General features: G+C 53.9%; 2 protein-coding genes and 3 non-coding genes across 8 annotated transcripts in view; 4 read left to right on the top strand and 1 right to left on the bottom strand.

The window, feature by feature from the left end:
* Positions 1 to 240: 240 nt before the first annotated feature.
* TRPV2 (transient receptor potential cation channel subfamily V member 2) lies at positions 241 to 23,835 on the top strand. 4 transcript variants are annotated; one of them, XR_005359572.1, is made up of 20 exons: positions 241 to 539; positions 2,086 to 2,397; positions 4,516 to 4,649; positions 6,407 to 6,700; positions 7,557 to 7,855; positions 10,454 to 10,627; positions 11,048 to 11,203; positions 11,794 to 11,889; positions 12,752 to 12,822; positions 13,490 to 13,655; positions 14,932 to 14,998; positions 15,108 to 15,445; positions 16,399 to 16,526; positions 17,355 to 17,434; positions 20,981 to 21,539; positions 21,762 to 21,854; positions 21,993 to 22,113; positions 22,556 to 22,638; positions 23,112 to 23,182; positions 23,415 to 23,835. XR_005359572.1 is itself a non-coding variant. In XM_038536995.1 (15 exons), exons 2-15 carry the CDS (start codon positions 2,198 to 2,200, stop codon positions 19,524 to 19,526), a joined length of 2,298 nt encoding a protein of 765 aa, XP_038392923.1. In that variant the 5' UTR covers positions 251 to 539; positions 2,086 to 2,197; the 3' UTR covers positions 19,527 to 19,633. The 4 variants fall into 4 exon arrangements, 1 of the variants encoding a protein (XP_038392923.1); XR_005359573.1 differs by having other exon boundaries at positions 20,981 to 21,556; XR_005359571.1 differs by having other exon boundaries at positions 20,981 to 21,854.
* LOC119872056 lies at positions 21,924 to 21,992 on the top strand. Its single transcript, XR_005360257.1, has one exon. It is a non-coding gene; the product is annotated as a small nucleolar RNA SNORD49 (small nucleolar RNA).
* LOC119872054 lies at positions 22,400 to 22,470 on the top strand. Its single transcript, XR_005360256.1, has one exon. It is a non-coding gene; the product is annotated as a small nucleolar RNA SNORD49 (small nucleolar RNA).
* On the top strand, positions 23,268 to 23,341 carry LOC119872069. The gene has a single exon (XR_005360265.1). It is a non-coding gene; the product is annotated as a small nucleolar RNA SNORD65 (small nucleolar RNA).
* Positions 23,834 to 25,949, bottom strand: part of LRRC75A (leucine rich repeat containing 75A) — a 42,446-nt gene continuing 40,330 nt past the window's right edge. Inside the window, exon 4 of the mRNA XM_038536996.1 lies at positions 23,834 to 25,650. Within this exon, the coding sequence (XP_038392924.1) occupies positions 25,110 to 25,650 (541 nt within the window). The 3' untranslated portion in view covers positions 23,834 to 25,109. The remainder of the gene's footprint in view (positions 25,651 to 25,949) is intronic.

Below are 25,949 nucleotides of genomic sequence, written 5' to 3'. Positions count from 1 at the left end.
CACCCATAGTAGCTCTGTCGGCCCTGTGATGGGTTCACCACCAGTCGCCAGTGGGAGCCCCAGGGCCCCTGTGGTGGGGAGCGGGAGGGGGTAGATGTCAGCACAGTGGGGCAGGAATCCACCCCCCGCACCCTCACTCCGTGCTAGCCCCCACCTGCTGCTGGCCTCCGATTGCCCCCACCCCCACCTGCGCCCTCCTTGGCTAGCCGGTGGGGGTGGGGCGGCGGGGCGTGTCTCCCCAGAGCAGGGTGTGGCCCGTGGTCCAGCTAGTCCCTCACCGATGGCCAGCCTGTGCCGACCGGGGGCTCCCCACCACGCCGGGGGGCCGGGGGGCCGGGGGGGCTGACCGTGCGGAACACCCCGAGACCGCAGCCCGCCCGCGGGGCCCAGAGCAGGCTTGGGGAGGCTCCGCTGCTGCCGGCTGCCCGCGCCCGCCGCCCTCCCGGCTTCACTTCCTCCCGCAGCCCCCGCCGCCCCGGAGGCCCGGGGTCCCAGCGCCCCGCAGCCCCCGCCGCCGCGCCCTAGCCTCGGCCTGCAGGGTGAGTCGGTGGGCGATCCGAGCACCTGGGGAGAGGGGGGCGCTGGAGGCCTGACAGTGGCCGGTCGGGGCGGGGAACCCCGAGGGCGGGGTGGAGGGGCTCCCTGCTCCTCCAGCCCCCCCAGCCAGGGTCTCCCAGAGGCTGGGCCTCCACCCGGACCGCCACCCCCTTCCTCCCTGCCCAGGCGGGGTCGGGGCTCCAGGCCAGGGGGCAGGGGCTGCACAGGTAGCTGCTGCTGCGGAGGCTGGGGAATGGAGTGCTGCCCCCCTCCCACCAGAGGCGGACTGGGGGGGAGTTGGGGATGGTTGGGGACGTAACCAGGTTATATGGTGTGTGGCTTGGAAAGGAAGCCCCAGATTGGGCAGAAAGATGGTGGCTCCCCTTAAAGTAAAAAACCAAAACCAAAAAAATCCCTGCATGTGGAGGCAGTCAGCCAGATCCCGGCCTGCCCTGCTTCTGTGGAAAAATGCCTCTCCTCCCACCCCCACCGGGTCCCTGGGGGCTGTGGGAGCCTGCAGATGGACGGGACACAGCCCTGTCACCATCCACCCTTTTTGCTTTTGGCCCTCCTTCCCTTTCCTATGTCCTCCTCTGCTCTCTGCCCTCTTCTCCCACCCTGCTGTTGCTCCATCCATTGCTGACTCTTTTTCCTTCTTTCTGCTCCTACCCACGGGGGGCCAAGGGGCCTTCCCCCCCACCCCCGCTCCCCCTCACACTGGGTCCCCAACCTTTGCCATGCCACAAGGGACTGTGGTTTCCTTTCTGTGAAGAGGTATCAGAGCCCAGAGCCACACCTAGGCCTGAGGGGGGGCTGCCTGTCCAGGCAGCCAGTCAGGGGTCTCCCTCCCTACTCTGAAACCCCCAAAGACCCTAAAGCACACAGAGTGGGAGGTGTTTGATGCCTTCAGAGATGAGTCAGACTGAAAACAGAGATGGGCCCTGAAAGATTTTGAGAACTGAAGAAGAACGTCATGGTAGGGTGCTGTGGTTTTTGACCAGGCTCTGCCAATAGCTGCCAACCTCAGGAAACTACTTCCCTTTCTGGGCCTTAGCTCTCCTGGTAGCAAAATGAGAGGTTTGATAGACCAGTAGTTTTCCAACCGTTGCCCCCAGCATGCTCCCATTCTGCGGCAAGAAGCTGAATGACCTGCCTCTAGGCTCCAACAGCACTTTTATTGGTTGTGAATATTGGCCACTGAGCAAGATGTTACGGAAAGATTTGTGCTGTGAACTTAAACGTTTGTTACTCGGGACCAGGGGCTGTGGCCTCTCAGATATCAGGAACTCTCAGAGGGAAAGTCAGGGACAATCTCAACCCCTCCTGACTGTGGAAAGGCATACCCGTTGGGTCCCTGTTCTTCCCCATTCCATCCTCACACTAGGGGCCTCCCCCCCCCCCCCCCCCCCCCGCCTCCACCCCTTCCTGCCCCCTCCACCCGCCTGCCTTCCTCCCTTCCTCGTGGTTTACTCCCCGTCCTGTGTCCTGTTGGGCTGACTCGGTGGGTGGGCCTACTCATACTCAGCTTCTAAACTTCTCTTTTTGTAGGCCTCAGCCAGACTTCCTACCCCAAACCCAGGGCTGGGAAGAAGGAGGAGACTCTGACAGCTCTGTCTCTTCAGAGGTTTGAGCTGGACAAAGCAGCCTTCTCCCCGGTAGGATGGCCTCGCCCTCCAGCTCTCCCACTTTCAGGCTTGAGACATCTGATGGAGGCCAGGAAGATGGCAGTGAGGTGGACAAAAGAAAGGCTGGCCCGGGGGCTGGGCCACCCCCCATGGAGTCACCATTCCAAGGGGAGGATCGCAAATGCTCTCCTCAGATCAAAGTAAACCTCAACTTCCGCAAAGGAGCAGGTGTCAGGTGAGATAGCAAATGGGGGTGGGGCCTGGGAGCCGCTCACTTCTAGCAGAGCACCCTGAGTCAGACTTGGGGGCCTGGACCAGCCCCAGTGCCCCTTCCCCACAGCCTGGAGGGGGGGTCCTCAGTCTGCTTTGATGGCTCCTGGGCCTGATGGGCATAACCCTGCTCTGCTCTCTGGGCTTGCCTCCCCTGGAACCTTCCTCATTCTTGGTCTTCTGCCTTCTGAGGTTGTGTTGTTCTTCACAGGGACATACTCTTCCATATCCAAGTCTCAGCTGACCCTTGCATCCCTTGTTTATCCCCCTGCCCCTGTCACAGTCCCTGTGGGGATGGTAGCATGATCCACACTCTAGTCCCAAGAGGGAGTCAAGGAGAAGCGGAAGTCTTCTGGGTGCTCCTGGGTTCTGCTCCAGGCTCGACCCGTTGCCCAGGGGTTATAGACTATGGGTGGGCTTTCTTCTGGGAAGCCTCTTCACTGTGAGGTTCCTGTGATCAGCACCAGTTCAGACCATGTGAGCTCACTTTTGCCTGGAGTACCACTTCCAGTCCCTTGGGTGTGTGTGGGGTTCACCTGGCATGCGCCCTCAGTGTGAAGTCTGATGTACGAGGCTGGAGAATCCTCATGGGCAGGGCAGGACTCCGTCATCAAAGCCCCTTCCTCCATCGTCATGCCTGAGACAAGGCCCCAGCCTTGGCTTCCCAGCCCTGAGACTCCGTATTGTTGGTGTAGGAAAACCATGGACAGATTCAGGCCAGGCCAGGAGAGAATGCATGTGAGGCTCCTGTGTGCCTGCCTGGCAGGCACAATAGGCACCCTGCTGCCCAATCTGTGCTCTTGCTGGACTCCCCTACCCCAAGACTGTGATGCCACCATGTGACAGGAGGTATTTTGTCCAAACAGCCACTTCTGCTCCAGCCCGACTGCCCACAGGGCTCCACAGAGCCTTCTCGGTCATGCCGAGGCCACGTGCTCTGCTGGGCCGATGAGGGTGTGTCTGGCCAGGCCAGGCAGACACGTAACCTCCTGATGTGGAGGAGGCAGGCCCTGGCTCTATCAGCCACATAGATGCAGCTTGGACATGACTGATCCCAACAATTCCCCACTCATCCCCCAGCCTTCCTTGGTGAAGCTCGGACCTGCGGGTCCCCAGAACATCAAATAGCCCCCCACCTTTATCCCTTCATATCTGCTAGTCATGGTTCCAGGAGCCCCAGGTGTGGGCTGGCCTCTGTGAGCAGTGGCATGACCAGGAGCGGTATCCCACACTCCTTCCCCTTCCCTGTCATCAGAAACTGCTAGATGCTAAAAAGCTACATCCTGTAGCACTCTTCTGGTGCCTTTTCCAGAAGTGTGGCTTCTCAGTTAAACTCTGGTGGGTATCTGATAGGTTTCAGCTCTAGGCCCCTGTGTCTCTGAGAAACCTCTGTCTGCCCAGCCTAGAATATCCCTGGGGGCTAGGAGTTAGGGTCTGGAGTTAGTTAGACTCCTCCCATCTGAGCCCCAGATCTGCACATGTGACTTTGAGCGAGTTACTTTCTCTATTTGTCTAACGGAGGACACAGTGATCACTGACGTCCCTAGGGCTCAGGCGAGGGTCAAAAGTGCGTATAGACTCCATTATTAGTCTGTAGGTGGTTTCTGAGAGCATGAGGGGCTTTCTTGATTCCTTGGTTGAGGCCAGCAGTGCATACAGCCCCTAACAGTCAGTGGGCACCTCCTGTAGTCCCATCCTAATCCAGACTCCAGCTCAAGAGTATGACAAGTTCCTACAATGAAATCCTCCATCTGGGATCATGAGCCTGTTGTGAGATCATCAAGCCACCTAGCAAATGATAAGCACCTGATGCTGAGAAATACCTGCTATGTCTGGAGTCATGGGGATGCTGGGAACTAGTGCCCTAGAGAGGCCCTCCTCCTTCTCCTCGGGCTCTCAGCACTTGGGGTCTCCTTGGTCTGCTGCGGGAGGGCAGGGGCCCTCAGAAAGGCTCCCATGTGGCTCATGGGCCTGTAGGGTACACCGGCTCACAGGACTCCTTGGAAGGGCTCCCTGGGGTGGGGGGCTTCTTGGGGGACCCATGGTTCTTCCACAGCATCAGACACAAATCACATCTCCACAGCCAGCCGGACCCAAACCGCTTTGACCGTGATCGGCTCTTCAGCGTGGTTGCCCGGGGTGTCCCCGAGGATCTGGCTGGGTTACCAGAGTACCTGTCCCGGACCAGCAAGTACCTCACCGACTCAGAGTACACAGGTAGGCAGGCCTGCCCGGTGGGCCAGAGCCACTGCATGCTGATGGCCGTGCTGAGACTCAGCTGACTGGGTGGCCTTGACTGTGGTCAGGAACCAAGGGGCGAGTGTTCTCAGCAACCCTCCTGCCCAGATGGCTGCGGAAAGGCCCTGCTCACAGAGCTGGGGACAGCTCACTTGGCTCATGGCTGTGCGTTCCTCTTCTATGCTCCCCACTGGCTCCTGGCCTACCTCTGCCATCCTCAGCCCATTTTGGCGGCTAAGTGGATACTCATGGGCTTCCTCTGCATTTATTTCTTTTTCTTTTTGTCTTAATAGTGTTGTTGAGATATAATACACATACCATACACTTCACCCATCTCAGTACATTTTTTGCCCCAAATCTAAGTATCTTTATTGTTTGGGCTGATTAGAAAAATAACTTTTATGTATTCTAGAAGATTCAGATAGTAATGATATGTATAAAGCTGAGGACAAAAACAATTGACAGGGGCACCTGGGTGGCTCAGCGGTTGAGTGTCTGCCTTTGGCTCAGGTTGTGATCTTGGGGTCCTCGGATTGAGTCCCAAATGAGGCTCCCCTCAGGGAGCCTGCTTCTCCCTCTGTATATGTCTCTGTCCCTCTCTGTGTGTCTCTGGTGAATAAAACAAACAACCAACAACAAAACAAAACAAAACAACAACAACAACAAAAAACCCACAGTATGACATCCCACATCCCTGTTAATGATTTGGCACATATCTTTTTAAAACGTTTGAATATATTAGGTATATATTTACATAGTGGGTCATGCCTTATATATGGTATCACTTTGTAATGTGCTCCCCCCTCAACTATATCTCATTCTTTCCACTTCAGTACATAGTAGACCTCTAAGTGAGTCGCTTTAACAACCGCAAAATTTTCCATTGTGTGCATTTACCACAATTTAGTTAACCAATTCCTTAATGATGGCCATTTAGGTTGTGTGTAGTTTCTCACTTCAACGTACTGTGTGCCAGGCCCTCTAGGTGTGAAAAAAATTTTTTTTAAGATTTTATTTATTTATTCACGAGAGACAGAGAGGCAGAGGCACAGGCAGAGGGAGAAACAGGCTCTCCTCAGGGAGCCGTATGAGGAACTCGATCTTGGACCCCGGGATCACACCCTGAGAGGAAAGCAGATGCTCAACAGCTGAGCCACCCAGGCATCCCTAAAAATTTTGTATATAATTCCATTTGGCCCTTAGAACAACCCTGGACTAGTCCCACTTTACACTAAACAGATATTGCTCTGAATGTTCTTGTGTAGACAGTGTTGTACATACAACAAATTATGTCTTAGCCACTTCTTTTCTTTTTTTTTTAAGATTTTATTTATTTATTCATGAGAGACAGACAGAGAGAGAGAGAGAGAGCAGAGATACAGGCAGAGGGAGAAGCAGGCTCCATGCAGGGAGCCTGACATGGGACTCGATCCCAGGTCTCCAGGATCATGCCCTGGGCTGAAGGCAGTACTAAACCACTGAGCCCCCCGGGCTGCCCAGCCACTTCTTTTCTAGGGCAGAAACTGTAGTCATACCTGTTGGTATTTTAATACCTGTTGGCTCGAGAGTTAATATCCTGTAGCACGGCCGTGCTTCCACCAATCATGTGTGACAATCTTTTTTTATCCTCCCAAGGTGTACTTTGGAGCCTAGGCTCACCGTATAGGCTGGTGGGGCAGCCCACTCACTCCCTGCCTGAGCACCCCAGTGCCCCCTCCCCTCCTCTTCTCCCACAGAGGGCTCCACAGGCAAGACGTGCCTGATGAAGGCTGTGTTAAACCTTCGGGATGGTGCCAACGCCTGCATCCTGCCATTGCTTCAGATCGACCGGAACTCTGGCAATCCCCAGCCCCTGGTCAATGCCCAATGCACGGATGAGTACTACCGAGGCCACAGTGCCCTGCATATTGCCATCGAGAAGAGGAGCCTGCAGTGTGTGAAGCTCTTGGTGGAGAACGGGGCCAATGTGCATGCCCAGGCCTGTGGCCAATTCTTCCAGAAAAAGAGCCAAGGGACTTGCTTCTACTTTGGTGAGGAGTCTTTCTTGGAGACAAGGCCTTGCCCAAGATCACACAGTTAATGTGTGGCAGAGCTAGCCCTTAAACCCAGATGGCTCATGCTTCTAAGTCACTGGGCTGCTTGCAGAAACAATTTATCTTAGGAGATAAAGGCTAGCCTTGGGTAGCCAAAGAAGCTCCCCACACATCCACACCCAGACTAGTGGAGGGTAAGGGGCTGGCTGAACTTGACCAGCTAGGGCCCAGATTGAATGGGGTGTCTATGCCAGGTGGCAGTGAGGCTGGGCTCTGGCGAAGAAAAGAGAAAGAAAGAGGCTGGGAGATGGGAACTTGGGTTGGCTGGCCTCTGTTCTGCTCCTTTATTTTATTTTTTTAAAGATTTATTTATTTAAGAGAGAGTGAGTGAGTGAGCAAGGGGCAGGGGAGAGGCAAAGGGAGAGGGAAAGAGAGTCTTAAACAGACTCTGCACTAAATGTGGGGCCCGACTCGGGGCTTGATCTCACAGCCCTGAGATCACAACCTGAGCCAGAAGCAACCAACTGTGCTACCTGGGCGCCCTGGGCGCCCCATGTTCTGCCCCTTTAGCTGGTAAAGGGCATTGGTCACCTCTCCCTTGGGCCAAGAGCTAGACAGGGTTGCCTTTACCAGAGCTCATAGGAAAAGACACAGCTGCCCTTCACGAGACCTGGGACCATCTTGCCTCATAGCTCAGGCCTGGGTGGGCCCAGGAGCCCAAGGCAGTGTACCATCCTCTCCCATGAGGGCCTGACTGTCTTGAAGGAGGCCTGGCCTTCTGTCCTAGGAGTGTGAGGAGTAGGCAGGTGGAAGCTGGGAGGCCTGAGGCTCAAGATGCCCCCTTGGCTCCCAGGTGAGCTGCCCCTCTCTCTGGCTGCGTGCACCAAGCAGTGGGATGTGGTGACCTACCTCCTGGAGAACCCGCATCAGCCTGCCAGCCTGCAGGCAGCCGACTCGCTGGGCAACACGGCCCTGCATGCCTTGGTGATGATCGCAGACAACTCAGCCGAGAACAGTGCCCTGGTGATCCGCATGTATGATGCGCTCCTCCGTGCTGGGGCCCGCCTCTGCCCCAAAGTGCAGCTCGAGGACATCCCCAACCTGCAGGGCCTCACGCCCCTGAAGCTGGCTGCCAAGGAGGGCAAAATCGAGGTGTGTACCTAGCCCCCATCTGTTCCTTACCTTTCCAGGAAGCAACAGGACTCACTTTGTTTTTTTTCTGCAGAAAGAGCTGGAGCAGTGTTCTAGATCCCTGGTGCCTCCCCACTTTTTGATTGAACTGTCCTGGTAGTAAAACATGTTCAGCATGCACTTTTTTTTTTTTTTTAAGATTTATATATGTATTCATGAGAGACATACAGAAAGAGAGGCAGAGACACAGGCAGAGGGAGAAGCAGGCTCCCCATAGGGAGCTCGATGTGAGATTTGATCTTGAATCCCAGGATCATAGCCTGACCCGAAAATAGACACTCAACCATTGAGCCACCCAGGCATCCCTCAGCATGCACTTCTAATATATGTGTGTTTATTTTTAAAAACGTTTTTAAAGTAAATTTAAATTATTTATTTATTTATTTATTTATTTGAGAGAGAGAGAGTCAGCAAGTGAGAGAACACAAGCGGTGGGGGTAGGGGGAGAGGCAGACCCCTTGCTGAGCAGGGAGCCTAATGCAGGACTCAATCCTGGGATTCCAGGATCATGACCTGAGCCCAAGACAGCCGCTTAACTGACTAAGCCACCTGGGCATCCCTATATGTATGTTTATTGATAAATTATATATGAACTAATGAACTAATATATCACATTATAAAACGGATTTTTAAGTCATTTGGGTTCCTGGTTTAGAAGACAGTCTTTTCATATTCTTTGCCTATTGTGTGGTTAGATCTGCTATTAGGTTTTCTTCATATTGATTGGTAAATGTTCTTTATAATGAATGTATCAGCATTTTGTGTACTATAATAGCTGCAAATTTTTCTCTTGGTTCAATAGTAAAAGCATTTCTTTTCTTTTCTTTTCTTTTTTTAAGATTTATGTATTTATTTTAGAGGGAGAGAGAGAGAGAGAGAGCAGGGGGAGGGGTAGAGAGAGAGGGAGAGAGAGGTAGAGAGAGAATCTCCAAGCTGACTCCCCGCTGAGCACGAAGCTGGAAGTAGGCCTCGATCTCAGCACCCTGAGATCATAACCTGGGCCGCAATCAAGAATTGGATGCTTAACCGATTGAGCCATTCAGGCACCCTGTAAAAACATTTCTTAGGATTTTTTGCCCTGTAGAATGTTTACATTTTCCTATATACAACTGTAATTATCTTTTCCTTTAGAATTCCTTGGTTTTGCTATTTTTTAATATATCCTATGAGGCTATATATTTATGTAAAGCTGTGTGGTGTGTGTGTATTTGTGTGTGTGTGTGTGTGTGTGTTCTGTATCCATATTTTCCTCCAGACTTTTGCAAGTTTTATTTTTAATGCCTAACACTGATTTGTCTGGAAGTTATTTTGGTATAAAAAAGTAAGCATGATTCAGCTCTACTATTTTTTCAAACGGCTTTTTTTTTTTTAAGATTTTTAAATTTATTCATGAGAGCCACAGAAAGATGCAGAGTCATAGGCAGAGGGAGAAGCAGGCTCCCTGTAGGAAGCCTGATGTGGGACTCAATCTTGGAACTCTGGGATCGCACCCTGAGCTAAAGGCAGATGCTCAACCCCTGAGCCACCCAAGCGTCCCTTTTTTCAAATGGCTTACTCAATTGTCTGAGCCTTATTATCTGTGGACCTTCCTGGTATAAAACTTGTGCACTTTACACAGGGCCCTATACTTCGAACATAGGCATTTCGGTGTTTTTGTTTTGTTTTGTTTTTGTAAAGATTTTATTTATTTGAGAGGGGGGCAGGGGGAGTGGCAGGCAGAGAGGCAGAAGGAGAAGCAGAGTCCCCACTGAGCAGGGAGCCCAATGCAGGGCTCGATCCCGGAACCCTGGGATCATGACCTGAGTGGAAGGCAGACGCTTAACCAGCTGAGCCACCCAGGTGCCCCCAAACACAGACATTTTGAAAGGTTAAGATAAAAATAAACATAAATGGAAGTTTTACTATTTTATTCCTGCCCCCAACGTTCCTGGGGTTTGGGAACCTCTCTTTCTTCTCCAGAAGCATGGCTGGTGGCCCTTCTTTTCCCTATTCTTCATTTGTAAATCCAAATTGCTGCTTCTTTTTTTTTTTTTTCCAAGTAATCTCTACACCCAATGTGGGGTATGAACTCACGACCCCAAGATCAAAAGCTACATGCTGCACCAACTGAGCCAGCCAGGCACACCAACACCAAATTGCTTCTTAACCTGTTTGAGTTAGGTTTGCTTTCTAGTCTGTTGGAAGCTCTGAGCTCTGACCACAGAAGTGTACACGTATGTGTAGCTCTGATCTCAAGGGGCTGAAGGTCCCTCTGCCATGTAAAGAGTCCAGGAAAGAGGCCTCAGGGCAGGAGTGGGAAATGAAGAGCCAGGTTCGGTTCACTGGTAGACCTAGACATATGTGAGCCGATGGCAGTGTTTACACTGTGGCTGAGCATGTGGGGATGTGTGTGAGCATTTATACACACAAGGACCTGTGTGTATGGTGTGTGTGTGTGTGTGTGTGTGTGTGTGTGTCTGCTTGCAGCTCTGCAGGTGGTGGGCAGCTCTGCGGGGTACTGAGTCCAGGCTGTGCTAGGAGGGGGCCATGCAGGCTAAGCTCATGAAACTTACCCTGTAGATTTTCAGGCACATCCTGCAGCGGGAGTTCTCGGGGCCGTGCCAGTCACTTTCCCGAAAGTTTACTGAGTGGTGCTACGGGCCTGTCCGGGTGTCGCTGTATGACCTGGCCTCTGTGGACAGCTGGGAGGAGAACTCCGTGCTGGAGATCATCGCCTTTCATTGCAGAAGCCCGGTGAGCCCACTGGGGCAGAGGTGTGTGTAGGGGGACCTGGCAAGGTCCATCCTTCAGGGCAGCCTGCAGGGCCAAAGCTGCCCCAGGACTGTGCCAGTGGGGATGTGGCCACATGTCCTGTCCCCAGCTGCTGGCCCAGGTGTATTGCACACACTAGTCCCACCCAGTCCCACCTGGCACAGGGGAGCATTCTGGGGGCCTGGAGACAATCACTGACCTCTCTGTTGACCAGCACCTGCCCTGCACTAGAGGATATGATGCTCCATCAGTCCATAGCCATGAGAGTGGGGTGGAGGCTGGTGCAGAGGGCTTATCTGGGGTCCCCCCATTTCCCTAAGCCCTCGCCTTGAGCCTGACCTGAGTGGGATCCCTATATATCCTTGCTGAACGTACCCCTAACTCTCACATTCCCACCCCCAGCACCGACACCGAATGGTGGTTTTGGAACCACTGAACAAACTGCTACAGGCGAAATGGGATCTGCTAATCCCCAGATTCTTCTTCAACTTCCTGTGTTACCTGACCTACATGTTCATCTTTACCGCTGTTGCTTACCACCAGCCAGCCCTGGGGAAGGCAAGGCTGGGAGGGGCGCATTCCGGGAGGGGATCAACCCTAGAAGAAGATGGGGTAGTAATCTGTAAATCCTGACCCTAAGGCTGTGACCCCCCAACCCAAGGCTGTGACACAGCCGGTGACAGTTTGGAAGGCAGCACCCTAGAAAAAGCATTTATGATGATACTTGCCATATGGTCACCACATGTGAGGAGGTACTCTCAGTAGGTGACATGCATTAATTTATTTAATTAATGCTCACAACAACCGTCTGAGGTGATGAACTATTATCATCCCCAGTTTATAGTCAAGGGAAGGGACGCACAGAGAGGTTAAGTGACTTATCCAGTGTCACACAGGCAGTAAGTCGGGAGATGGGATCTGAATCTGGGCAGTCTGGCACCAGACCCCACCCTCATGACCACTATCCAGCGTCCCTCTAGGATAGGTGAGAATCTAGGGGTCCTATGCCAGACCCCACGATCCCTGTGTTGCTCTGAGTGGCATCTCCATAGCTCATGCTCAGAATGGGCCCTCTGCGAAGAGTCTGACTGTTGGAAGGGGACTCATGGCCCATGGCCCCAGGTGGTACCAGAGTGTCTCTTCCACAGGCCTTCCTCCCCCCGACTGTGACTACTGGGGACTCCATGCTGCTGCTGGGCCACATCCTGATCCTCCTTGGGGGGGTCTACCTCTTGGTGGGCCAGGTGAGGGCTCTTCCCATTCCCCCCACCCCCACCCCATGACTCCACAACTCTGTGGGCTCCCACACCAGGCTCCCAGATCACCCAGAAGCAAAGGTAGAGTTCCACCGGGTGGGGGGGGGGGAGATGCTTAGAGTGAGTTAACCACAGCCCCTTAGTTTCCTGGAAACTATACACAGTCTATACACAGTCCCACCCCTACCAGCCTCAGGGCAGCTGAGGGCCTTGGGTTTTGGGGCTGGGACCTCCCTGCTATGCTTTCTAGGGGTAGCACATGACTCCTGTGATTTCTCAGAGTGCCAGCGCTGCTCCCTGAGGAATGGAGCGGGATCTGCCACCCCCAGCTTCCTTGGCTGGGGCATTCCTCACTTGGGGACCACAGGCTCAGACCAACTCCTCCAGAAGGGCCTTTTCCAGTGAAAATTCAGGGACAGTCTGGGTGCTATTACACAGAGTGGGCAGAGCTTTGGGACCAGATGCAGGCTGGCTGGAGTACAGGGGGGTCCCTGTGAGGCCAGAGGGTGGGGAGGAAGCTCTTCCCCTCCCCAGGAGCAGTGAGTGAGTTCTTCATCAGGATTCACGGGGAGCTCAGAGGCCCTTGGCATTGCCTGCATGTCTGCGGGTGGCTACACTTTCTGGAAACAGGCTTTAGAGCCTTCTCAGCTGGATTCACAAGCTCCAACCCCCTCCCAAAGTCCAAGAATGCTGCTTGAGCCCCTGAGGTATCCCTGGCCTGACTCCCACAAAGCCAGGCCAGCAGGCAGGGAGCATAGTGGGGAGCCCAGGCTAAGGCAGCAGGGCTGCTCTGATGCTGCTCTGTGGCCTGGAGAGCAAAGTCACACCTGTGTGCTCCTCCTCCCCACAGCTATGGTACTTCTGGAGGCGTCGTCTGTTCATCTGGATCTCCTTCGTGGACAGCTACTTTGAACTGCTCTTGTATGTGGGTCCTCGCTCCCCGTCCCCTGTCTCAGGACTGGGAGATGTTGGTGGGGCAGAGCCAGCCAGGCTGGCTTGGGAGGAGAGGACCCCGAGCCAGGGATGCCAGGGGCCTGGGACCAGAGCGCAGGCTGTCTGGCCTGGGGCTCCAGGCCCTTCTGCTCCCATGCTCCCATCCTTGCAAATCCTCATGAGAGGTTTTTTTTTAAGATTTTATTTATTTATTCATGAGAGACACAAAGAGAGGCAGAGACGCAGACAGAGGGAGAAGCAGGCTCCCTGTGGGGAGACCGATGTGGGACTCAATCTCAGGACCCCGGGATCATGCCCTTAGCTGAAGGCAGACACTCAACCACTGAGCCACCCAGGCATCCCCCTCATGAGAGTTACCTGTACTGAGCACCCACTGTGCGCCAGCAGAGCCTGACCTCTACATGTTGTGCCTCACTGAATCGGCACAAATGCTCTGATTCGGGTGTTAGTTCTGGAGGGACCAAGGCCCACAGGGGTTAAATAACTTGCCCGAGATGGAAGTCAGAACCTGACTGGGTCCAGTCCCAGACAGATGGAGAACCTTCCATCCATTGCAGAGGCAGCACTGGCCAGTGGGGGTAGGGGGGGCCTTGCAGGTGGCCTGCAAGCTGACCCGAATCCTGTCCTCACTCAGCCTGGTCCAGGCCCTGCTCACAGTGCTGTCCCAGGGACTGTGTTTCCTGGCCGTGGAGTGGTACCTGCCTCTGCTTGTGTCTTCCCTGGTGCTGGGCTGGCTGAACCTGCTCTATTACACACGCGGCTTGCAGCACACAGGCATCTACAGTGTCATGATCCAGAAGGTGAGCGACAAGGGTGGCCTCGGGGTAGCGTGGCCGGGCAGAGCTGGGCACCACACCCCAGCGGGACTCCTTCTGGCCTCAGCAGGCAGGCGCCCCCCTCCATAGCTAACCTGGGCAGAGAGAACATGCACATGTCTGTCTGTGGATCACAAGGCCAGACACTCGCTGGGTGTAAGCAGGAGTGTGAGGGTGTGGGTATCTGCCCTCCGGGCTCTGCGCTCTGCACAGGCAGGCACATGCAACAACATATGTGTGTTTGCTAGTGACCCCAGTAAAGAAGCAGCCATTGTGTGTACATCAGCTCATCCTTGTGCCTGTGAATTGGGACACCGGGGTATATGGACTTTTCTGCATTCATTTATTTATTCAATGGAAGTTTAGGAAGTGTGTACTGTGAGCCAGGCCCTGTTCTAAGTGTTGGAATACGCTCTTTTGTTCATCAGCAAAATAGGCAAGTCCTCAACTCTGCTGCAGCTGACATTCTGGTAGGGGAAATGAGAACTCTGAGAGGGACAGATGAGAACGTTACAGACTGCTAAAAGCTATGGAGGAAACACACAGGACAGTGCCAGTGGGGAGTGCCTGCGGCAGAGGGTGCCTTAGACAGGACCTCTCTGAAGAGGTGACCTTTGAGACTGGAAAAATGATTCAGCCAGTGCAGACTCAGGGAAGAGGCAGTCGAGGCAGAGACCAGGAGCCAGAACAAGGTTGGAGCACTTGAGACAGAACAACGAGGTGATGGGGAGGGAAGCATAGGGCTGGGGAGAAAGTGGGGGCTTTGTTGGCCATAGTGAGGGGTCTGGAGACCCCTGAGGTTTACAATTTTTTTTGAGAGAGAGAGATAGCGAGTGCATGTGTGAGCTGATGGGGGGCTGCAGAGGGAGAGAGAGAATCTTAAGCATACTGGGGGCTTGATTTCACGACCCTGAGGTCCTGACCTGAGCTGAAATCAAGAGTCAGGTGCCTAACTGACTGAGCCACCCAGGGGCCCCTATTAGATTTTTTCCATTTTTATGTCATATTCATTATTTATTTTAAATTTAGTCTGATTATTATTTTAAAATTTTTTCTATTTAAAGTCAATTTGCCGATTAGATTTTTTTAAAGACTGGTCTACTAGTGCGTCTCCATGGGGCTTCATGTATGCACACGTGTGTGTGTGTGTGTGTGTGTGTGGTGTGTATATGAGAACCCGTGCTTGGGGCTGAGGCAGGGGTCTGGGGTCGTGTCCGATGGCCCAGCCACCCACCCCAGTTCCTGGGTGTGCGTGTTCTAGGTCATCCTGCGGGACCTGCTCCGCTTCCTGCTGGTCTACTTAGTCTTCCTGTTTGGCTTCGCTGTAGGTAAAGGCCCTCCCTTCTAGCCCTGGCCTATCCCTTGCCCCCTCTTTATACCTTCGAGGTTGTCCCTGGGTCTCCCCGGGCTGAGGATCCCCCTTCCTCCCTTCTGCAGCCCTGGTGAGCCTGAGCCGGGAAGCCCGAGACTCTGGGGTCCCCACAGGCCCCAATGTCACGGAGGCAGCGCAGTCTGGGGCAGGACAGGGGGACGAGGAGGGCAGCTCCTCCCCATACGGTGGCATACTGGACGCTTCCTTGGAGCTCTTCAAGTTCACCATCGGCATGGGGGAGCTGGCATTCCAAGACCAGCTGCGCTTCCGCGGCGTGGTGCTACTGCTGCTCCTGGCCTATGTGCTGCTCACCTACATCCTGCTGCTCAATATGCTCATCGCCCTCATGAGCGAGACCGTCAACAGTGTTGCCAGTGACAGCTGGAGCATCTGGAAGCTGCAGGTGCGGTGGGGTTTCCCCCTCCTCCCTAAGTTTGGGGCCCGGTGAGAAGCATGCAGGACCCAGCTGAGCTGGGCCGCCTCATCCATCCCCTCCTTCCTTCCCTGCGGCTGTTGGGAGGCTCGAATTAGCTCATAGATCTGGGGCCCTTGGGTCAGTGCTGGCACATGTTGAATGTGTTAGCCATTATCACTATGATTATCATTATCATTTTCATTTTCATTACCATTATCAAGTATTTCTTGGGAACCTACCACTAAGCTCAGTTTTAGGTGTTGAACACACAGCAGAGAACCAGACAAAACTCTCACCCTCCTGCAGCTCCCCTTCTGTGTTCATCATGCAGTCTATGGGGTCGGTTCCGTGGGTGAGGCAGACTGGAGGTGCAATCCTGGGATTGGCCCAGCCTGGGGGGAATTGGGGAGCAGAGGCCCCTATAGCTGGAGGCTGATAGGACACCTGTCTACCGCAGAACCAGTAGCTGCTTCTCAACTGGAGGAGGGGCAAGGGTGGGGGTGGGCAATGGGTGCTCAGAGAGCCTTGCTCGGAAGGCTGGACTCTTACCGATTCACTGCTGACCTTGGGCAAGCCCCTCGTCTTCTCTGAGCATGCATCCTCACCTGCCAGTTCCTGTGCTCCACCTAATTCGCTCGTGTGCCAGTGGGCAGGCATGTGTGCGGGTAAAGCAAATAAGGTTCTGTAGCTGGTGGTGTGGAGTTCTGGAGTGTGCAATGATGCAAGTCATTGTTGAACACACATTACATGGTGACTTCCCAACACCCATCCATCTGTAAGTGGGGAACCTGAGATTCAGGGGGGCTGAGGGCCTAACCGTACTTGGGTAACCAAATATTGGAGCTAGATTCAAATCCACATACTTAGCCGACTCTCGGTTATACTATCAAGCGCTGTGAGGCATCTTCCTGGCTCCTGTCTGATGTGTCCCTCATCCCCAGAAAGCTATCTCTGTCCTGGAGATGGAGAATGGCTACTGGTGGTGCAGGAGGAAGAAGCAGCGGGCCGGTGTGAAGCTGACCGTTGGGACCAGGCCGGATGGTAGCTCTGATGAGCGCTGGTGCTTCAGGTGAGTGAGGGGAGCTGGGGAGGGCAGTCTGGGGTCCTTGCTAACCCAATGATCCCTGGAGGCTGCTGTGGTGCAGGCTAGCCTTACTCTTTTTTTTTTTTTTTTAATTCTTTAGTAATTTATATACCCAATGTGGAGCTTAAACTCATGCCCCAAGATCAAGAGTCACATGCTCTTCTGACTAAAGCAGCCAAGCACCCCTAGCCTTATTCCTCTCTCTCTCCCCCTTTTCTTTTTCTTTCTTTCTTTTTTCTTCAACCTTACTATCTTAAAAGCCAGGGGTCAGGTCTAGTGGGAAAGCATGGCCTCGGAGCACCAGGCACTCTGCCCTAGGCAGGTGAGATCAGGGATGCTGGATCTCAGAGGCTCAGGCCTGCCACTGCCTGCCTGGCCATCTGCCTGGCCCTTCCCTGGTGGTCCCTGACCTACTCCTTCTGGCTTGAAACGGGGAACAGTTAAGAGGCCAAGAAGCCACAGGGACCCTCAGAGTGGAGGATCTTCGGCATGTGGAATAGCCAGAGAAGGGCCCCAGAACCCAGCAACACAAAGACACACCTGATCTAAACTCTTCTCTGGATGTTCAGGGCAACCCAGGTGGCCGTGAACAGCCTGAAGGGACAGATGCCTGTTCCTTCAATGCAGACCCGTGACCCAGGGGGGCAGCAGGGTGACAGCCGCAAGGATGTGGCCCTGGCAGGATGGTGGAGAAATCCCACCCTCCTCGCTGTCCCTGTGTCTACTCCTGTGTCCACCTGGGCCCCTCTCCTGGGGGAAGCATGTTGCACAGGTGGTTTCTTGGAGCCTCAGAGCTGTTCTGTTGCCCTCCAGGGTGGAGGAAGTGAACTGGGCTGCGTGGGAGCAGACGCTGCCAACAGTGTGTGAAGAGCCATCAGGCCCAGCTGTCCCTGGTGAGTAGCCATGGTGGCCAGAGTTCCTGCCCTGGGGAGAGAGAGAGACAGACAGATAGACAGAGACTGCTTGGCCATACAGCCATGGAGAGTCTGAGGCAGGACTTCCTCGTGGCCACTTCTCAGTTCCAAGGTTGCCCCTCTAAAACAGCATTTCTCACCTTTCCTCTCCACCCCCACCTCCTTACTGGTCTGTTTAGGGAGTCACCTGGGAGACACCCTGAGGCTGCTGGTGCCTCCTCTAGTCCAGCCTTAAACCAGCCCTCACCTGTAGCCTCCTCACTCCTCACCCCTCCTCCTGGCCTCTTCAGTGGGCTCTCCAGCCCCAGGCCTGGGCTGAGCCTGGGGACACAGCTGGGGAACAGGTTAGAGAGGGTCCCCTACATATCCCTCAGCTTAGGGGGCAACTCCCTGAGCCCCTACTGACAGGCCCACCTTACTGATCCCCAGCTCTCCCCAACTACATGAGCCCCTAAGCCTTTACACCTCTGACAAGTCACATTTTTTTTAAAGATTTTATTTATTTATTCATGAGACAGGGAGAGAGAGAGAGAGAGAGAGAGAGAGAGAGAGAGAGACATAGGCAGAAGGAGAAGCAGACTCCCTGAGCCAAAGGCAGACTGTCAACTGCTGAGCCACCCAGGCGTCCCTGACAAGTCACTTCTGATGACTTTCCCCATTGTCATGGGCTGTGCCCTGTCCATTGTAGTGTGAGGACAGCCCCTCCTGTCTCTGCCCTGCTGCCTTCCACCCAGACGGGTCTTGGCTCCTTCCTCTCACACAGAGGTCTATTCAAAGGCTTAACTTTCTCCACAGTATGCCCTTTTCTGGAATCTTCAGTAGCTCCCACTTCCTCTGCAGTTGGCTTTGTCCTCCTTCCAACAGACTCCACTTGCTTGTACCTGTGGTGCCCACCCCTTCCCCCATGACAGCACCTACATCACCTCTGACCCCTCTGTAGGAACACTCCTCCAGACTCTTGCTCCAAAGACTGCTTGTTTCCCAGGCTCCTGGGTCTCTGACCATGGCCCTCACGAACCAATAGGTTTCCTGCCTGCCCTCTTTTTGTGTCTCCCTTTCTCTGAGTCCTGACACTGTCACTTCACTGCAAAGATTCTGAAAGTCACCTTTGTGCTTCATCTTGCCCCAAGCATTCCACAGCCCAGTCCCATACCCACCATCTGCTGGGGCTTCCAACTAGACATCCTCCAACAGGAATAGTCTTGGGGTTGCCCTATCAGGTAGTGTGTGCAACCCCACCCCCTTCTCACCCAGGCAGGAAGCCCTGAAGACCTCTGCTCAATGTCCCCCTCAGTCTGGTGCTGAGTATCCCCAGGACCTCCCAGGCAGCCGCTCAGCCCTCTGCCCCCACCCCTCATTTCTCCTGCTTCTGCACCTTCCTTTACACAAGTCCTTCTGCTCCAGGCTTATCCCTCTAATGTAGACAGAAACAACATGAGGCCCACAAGATATGCCTCCCACTGCTTGGAAATCCTCCCTCCTTTGGTTGGAGGTGAAGATCCAGGGCTGTAGTCTGACCCATTTTGCACACCTTCCTCCATGTGACAGCAGGTCCTCCACAAGGCTCCCTGTTCTTTGCTTTCCTTGGCTCTCTTTGAAGCATCATTCCTACTCTCTTGGTGTCCAGACCTGCTGCCTTCCTTACAGGTTGGCTTCTCTCTCTCCCCAGAGCTCCTGGAACCCCTACTTATCACTTCCCTCCAGCTTTCCAGCATGTCTCAGGTGTTCTGGTTGCTAACATAAAAGGCTGCCACCTCCAGGGACTTGCTCCTGGGAGGAGGTCCCTGACTGGCACAAAGCAGGGGTTCAGGAAATGCCTGTGGAAGGGGTAGAGGGTAGGGAGATTGCTGGGGATTCAGGATTACCTGCTGTACACAAAGTATGTGGTTTCATGGCTGCGGCCTATTTCCCTGGCGCCTGCCTCCTGGGGACACAGCCCAAGGGCCAAGGCACAGTGCTCTCTATCCTATTTACAGGCAGCATAAGGAACCCTGTCCTGGCCTCCCAACCGGAGGAGGACACTGCCTCGGAGGAAGACCAACTGCCCCTCCAGCTCCTGAAGTCCCACTAATGGCCCAGTTGCACGGCAGTCAGGAAATCTTCCCAGCCCTGCCTGCTGGCTCTGGGGCTCCAGAGAACTTTGGTGGCAAATGTAAATAAATATCTTCTCATGACTAACTCTCCTGGAAACATTATTTAAGTGAAATTAGTGGACCCTTGGGCTGGTAGACATCTGCATGTCTCTGTGAGCATCTTTCTCTGGGGCTGGGCTATTCTTAGCCTCACTTGAGGCATAGGATACCCTACTCTCTGGCCCTCAGCCTCGGGATGGTCTTTTTCCTGGGTGCTGTGCCTGCTGTCATGACAGATGTGTGGTGGTGGACACAGGCAGCACAGCTCCCCTCCACCCCCATAGCTTTCAGACACCCCTTAAAGCCACCTCTAAGAGCTCTCTCAAAGCCTTTGAGCTCCTGGGCTTCCTTCAAGCTCTGGATTATTGGTTTCTCTCCCTTCTGGGCTATGGGCTCAGTTCTTAACCCTCCAAGCTGTTCTGCAGGGCAGCTGGAGGGACCTTCCTAGAATGGAAGACAAACACATTACTGCTGTGCCTCCAAAGGCTTAAGAGGCTCCTCCAGTGCCCACAGGACATGCGAGGTGGCATCTCCAGTCCTCCACGGTTTTGCTCCCAAATTTCCAGACACCTTTTCCCCCATACACCTGTTGCCCCCATGCTCTCCTTAGCACTTTTACCAAATTCTTCAAGCCAGTTGATGGACCTGCGCATTTGACCACAGGACTTGGCTCTTACTGGAAGCACCTGCCCTGCCATTAAAATCCTTAAAATTCTGGGACACCTGGGGATCCCTGTGTGGCTCAGTGGTTTGGCGCCTGCCTTCAGCCCAGGGCCTGATCCTGGGGTCTGGGGATAGAGTCCCACATCGGGCTCCCTGCATGGAGCCTGCTTCTCCCTCTGCCTGTGTCTCTGCCTCTCTGTGTCTCTCATGAGTAAGTAAATAAAATCTTGGAAAAAAAAAAATTCTGTGACTCCTGGATGGTTCAGTGGTTGAGCGTTTGCCTTTGGCTCAGGGCGTGATCCCGGAGTGCCTGGCTCAAGTCCTGCATCCAGCTTCCAGCAGGGAGCCTGCTTCTCTGTCTGTGTCTCTGCCTCTCTGTGTCTCTCATGAATAAATAGATAGAATCTTAAAAATAAAATGAAACCCTTAAAATTCTAAGACCAGCTGAAAAGTTGTCTCGCTATAGCTCTTCCAGTTTTCTCCAGTCCAAATGAATTGCTTGGTCTCCCTTGTACTGTCTATAAAATGCGCATGCTTTGAATCGTTTTTAAGGGGCGAGCCCCTGAACGTGTTCAAAGGCTGAAAGGAGAGCCTCTGCGGAGAGGGAGAGGTTTCCCATTGCTAGCGAGATGGGGGAGTGGTTTGCAGGAGTCCCGGGGAAATCAGGAGAGAAGGGGGGGCTGGGAGAGGACGGAAGTGGACCCATCCAAGACCTCTGCTCGCTCCTTAGAGGTCATTCTCAAAAGGCGGAGAGCTGTCGGCGCGCAGGGGTTCGGAGAGGCTCCGTGGATACTCTGCAAGAGCTGTGGGGAGAGCAGCCTGGCAGCAAGAATTAGAAGCAGCTATTTTATGAATGTTCGCTGCCTGCCAAGACTACACAGGGTTTCAAGCTTGACGTCGCACGCGATCCTCAGAACTACGTCTGCCGTGCCGGTAGCTCTCCTGACCACGTGAGCAATCGGAAAGCTCACAAAGGCAGAGAATCTTGGTCAAAACCACGCAGCTTGGCAGCGAAGGATTTTCACAACCGAGCTCCAGCCCCCACGCATGCGCCCTGGGACTCTCCCGTCGCCGAGGGACCCAGAATTCCCGGGTCCATGGAAGAGACCATAGGCTCTAATGGAGGGGGGGCCGGCGTGGTGAGGCGGAGTCTGCCCCGTCAAATGGGCAGGAAGTTCCCGTGAGCCTTTGCTAGTGTTACCCTCCCTTCCGCGCGGAATGGGACGTTCCGACTCCTTAAAGGCCGGGAACGCGGCTCAAGCGACCTTTCCGTTATTGTGATGATGGAGGTGGGTGGTTTCTGTAGGTGAGCGTGGTATTTGGCGGCAAAGGTGGAGGAGCCTAGAGGCGTCCTAATTCTTGGGAGGAAATTTTCGGGGGGCGGAGAGCGGCTCGTTAAGGGGCGTCGCCGAGCTCCCGGGCTGCTGCGGCGGCGGCGGTGTATGGGGGGAGAGTTGCGCAGGGCCGCCGGGGGCCGAGGCCCAAAGCCCGCGCGCGTGTTTGTCCGGCAGCGCCGCCGCCGTGTGAGGAGCCCGAGGTTCCCGAAGGCCGGCCCCCCGCTCCCCGGACCCGGCGTGGGGAGTGCGCCGACCCCGGAGGCGTGGGTAAGTGCGAGTCGGGCTGCACGCGGGGGCCGCGGCTGATACTGGGAACACGAGGAGGGCTGGCCCGACTGTCCTGATGATACTGGGCTTGGGAATAGCCGTCAGAAGCGGTGACTGATGAGTTTTATGCCTCTGAAGCCTCCTCGGTCTAGATGAACGTGTCCCTGCAGAACCTGCCCTTAACGCGTGTCGCCGGCCATGTTCCAGGCAGCCGACGGCCTGCAGCGCCTTCAAGCGGGGAGCGGCATCCCACCCTGAGGTAGGACCCGGTGGCAGGGTTTTGTTTTTTTCGTCCTTTCAGCTTCAATGCACTGGATTTGGCGCCTTGGGCAGTAAATTGTGCGCGCTACCCCCCACCCCCATCGCAAGGAATCTCCAGGAGAACTTTGCAGGTGGCTGCTCCTAACCCCCGAACTATTTCAGCTGCAGTTGTATCTCGAAATAAACTGGGTTAAGATGATTCTCGTTTAAAACCACCACTTTGGGCTTAATTGCAGGGACTATCCAGGTTTCTGGAGCAGTCCTGGGGAGTGGGAGGTGTTGACTGCTCTGATGAAATCACTTATAGGAAGTGCCGTCAGAAGCGATAACTGACGATAACCTTTCCTGGCTGACTGCAGTCGACAAGTCCTCCCCGGCTGCGGGTACTCTGGAATAGGAGGGTTTGAACAGTGACCCTTTCGCCCCCTCTATTCGCCCAGATTGCAGATGCGTGTGCGGTTGCCAGTGTGATCAGGTCACCAGCAGTGGAGTGTTGGAGTGATGAGCGCTGATCTGTCTCCAGGTAAACCTCGGTCTGTGGGACAGATTGCATAGCTGTCAGATGGCGTGAAGTTCGGGGAGGGTCAGATACACTTTTATGTGGTGAACCCTGATAGCTTGTATCTGTGTCGCCCTTCTTGATGGTACCCTAATACTGATTGATGATTATGGTTCACGGTGACTGGAGCAGAGTGCAGAGGGAACCCAGCAATTCTTTTTACCTCTCTGCTCTATAATTTGGAGCAAACTGCCTAACAGCCGAGTCTTCCTCATCCATGAAGATCATCGCTTTAGATTTGTGATGTTGAAAATGATGGGACAAAATGAGGTTGCAACACTCAGAGAAGCCAGTTAGGACTTGGGGGCTTAGATGACTTTTCAGTGCCCCTGTTGGATTGAACTGGAATTTGTAGTTGAGGCTATCGTGATCAAAACGGTCCTATTCTGCCTTTGCCATCTGCTACCTCTTAGGGGTGCCTTCATTCATTCCTCCAGGTTTTGTGTGTTGAGGTTCTCAAGAATGGTGGTCAGCAGTGTGGAGTTTTAAAGCTGCAGCCCAAGAAGAGGTAAGCTTCCATCTGGACAAGGACCCTCTCCCCATGATAGAACAAAAATAGGTGGCTGGTTTTAATTCTCAGAAAAAAGGATATCAAATGATGAGATCACCCAAAATAGCTGGAATTACCGGCAGATTGTATAGTGGTGAATGTAATGGTTTTCTGAAGATAACCTTGTTAATGCTGTGAATAACTATTGGTTGGAGTAGAAAATGAAGTTGATACTTAGTTTCTTTTGCAGGCTATGTTCCTAGAGCATGCTCAGCCTTGCTGCAGCAGGGGAAGAACTTCAAAGGTTCAAGGACCAGTGGTCACCCATCAGTTTGGACTGAAAACCCAGCTTCAACAGTTTGTGGAAACACTGCTTACCTTGTGCTGGGATTCATAGAGGCCATTTTCTTATCAACGGCAGAGCCAACAAATGTGTTTGGCAACATTTTTTTAGGATAGGCAATGTTGGTTGTCATTAAATTGAGTTTTCTAGTAATGTATTACAAATATTGTAGCCTTCTTATCTCCCTTGTGCAAACAGCTTTTGTGTTTACTTGTAAGAATTTGTTCTGTTGGGTAAGGTTCTCTTTAAGCTGGAAACTTACTACTGAGACTAATATTTCCATGTAATCACCATAAGCCAATACTGCAATAAAGAATGGTCTTTAGTACTGGTTGTTAAAAATGTGTATTTAAAGAAAAAAAATTTTGGTTACTGCTGTCAGATGAGCAGTCCAGGTATTATTAGCACTTGTCAACTTCTCCATGGTCAGTCAGTTTTCCCCTTTTACAACTTTAGACTTGAGGGTAAAAGTTCCAAAGCATTTAAGGCATCCGCACCTTTGATTCCAGTCTGCCTCTGGGCCGTGTCCTTTTGTGCATAGCCTACCTCCTGAAGCTCTATGCGGTTTGGCCAAACACTTGTGCAGTGGCAGGCAAGGTCGCATAGTCTGGCTCTTTACCTCAGCCCCTGTCCTGTTGGCCTTCCTGAGTTGCGATCTTGCCTATACCTGTCCTGATCCTAGAGGCCCTTTAGGCCATGTTGCCAGCTTTGCCTGAGTGGCTACCACCCTTTGGGAACTCGTTTTTCCCCATCTCCTAGCTCTTGCTAGGAGGCACGAAGTCCACCAAGAGTCCTAAGTTTGACCTATTCTTGGGTTTTAGGAGCCTTCCAGAGTAGGTTTTTGGGAACGTACTCACTCTTTGGGGACTCTATAAGAAGAAACTAAGGATAATAAAGGTCTTTAAAAATCCTTTGAAGGGAAGTACTGACTTGAGCTCATTTGCAACTATGCAGCCCTAGTGAAGAAGGTCTGGTAGTCTTTGGCTGGGTGGGGGGTTGGTGTGGTTTCTGGGTGGACCTTCCTATGCTAGGATGCTCTGTTGAAGGGGGCCAGGGCCAGGGCCTGGAATCCCAGGTGGAGGCTGAGACTAGGAAGTGGTTCCTCTGAGCCCCCAGGGCTTCAGGAGGTACACACGCTTACACTTCAGGTGGGGACTAGGCTCCTGGAGTCCCCGGGGAGCCACTCCTACCCCAACCTCCAGTCTGTTGTAAAGAAAAAAGGTTCTACCCTATCAGGAAGTAACTGGGTTAGATGGAGGGCTGGAACTGAACTCTTCCTGGGGATAAGCTCTTAACTTAGCTCAAGCTTTGAGCATCTCCAAGCACCACCCACAAATCTGGGGAGGCTGAGGGACTGCTGCCTCTCTGGCCACAGATAATTTCTCAGGAGCCAGAAGGCAGATTGAAATTGATGGGGGGAAATGGAGAGGACCGAAGAGAAGTGTCACACAACCCCTTCCCAGATGCTACAGTCTGGCTCAGGTGAGTGGGGCTGCCCAGGCCAATTTTGGGTGATTGCCTGAGGCCTCTGCTGGGGCCTCCTAGCCTGCCACAGTCATCCTACCCCACCAGGACTCCCTGGTGAGGACCCCCACTTGTGTGTCATGTCTGAACCGCACCTACAGTCTCCCTGCCCTCAAGGTCTTTGGCAGGATCCAGGGAGCCTCCCCCAGGGTCCTCCTGGTCCACTGTCTCATCCCGGGCCTCCTCCCCACTGCCCGGGCCCTCGCCCAGCTCCAAGATGGTGGGTAGGTGGCCCTGTTTTGGGGATCGCTTGCGCAGGCTGAGCAGGAAGGGCTGGGGCAGTGAAAAGATGTCCACGTTGTTGCCCAGGTCGATCCACGTGACATTGGGGAACTTGCTGGGGTCCTTGAGGGTGTCGGTGAGGTCACGCAGCAGGGCCCGGGTCAGCCGGTTGCCGTTGAGAGCTAGGGTGGTGAGGCGAGGCAGCGTGCTGAGCGCCGGCAGCAGCTGCAGGACCATGTCGTCTGTGAGGCCTGTGAAGCCCAGCTCCACGCTGTCCACCTGCTCCCCGCAGCGCTGCAGGTAGCTGGTCACCCGCTCCAGGTCACGAGAGGTCAGCGGGATGCCTGACAGGTCCACGGTGTTGTCCGGAGGGCTCCCAGCCAGGACAGCCTTGAGGCTGGAGGGGAGAAGGGACAAGCCAAGTTCAAGCAAGTGGGGGCCAGCCTCCCCCATGCTCTGCAACTCCAGGGATGCCAGCAACTGAGGACTTTTGATCCCCTGGCCACTACCTCCCATCTCAGCCTGGCTAAGCCCAGCTGCCTAGAGCCTGAGGGACCGCGAGAGAAAGGCCCAGATGTTTCTGCAGTGACCAAGGGTGCTTTCTGGAGCCAGAGTGCCTGGTTTGCATTTTAACTCTTTCTCCTATTCACCTGAGCTCTCATCAGTCCTTAGCTTCTGTCTCAGTGATATACCTGA

Source organism: Canis lupus, chromosome 5 (assembly GCF_011100685.1).
Source record: "Canis lupus familiaris isolate Mischka breed German Shepherd chromosome 5, alternate assembly UU_Cfam_GSD_1.0, whole genome shotgun sequence".
Taxonomy (NCBI): Eukaryota; Metazoa; Chordata; class Mammalia; order Carnivora; family Canidae; genus Canis; species Canis lupus.
Note: the sequence above shows the minus strand (reverse complement) of the source record. Positions and strands in the feature narration are given on the sequence as shown.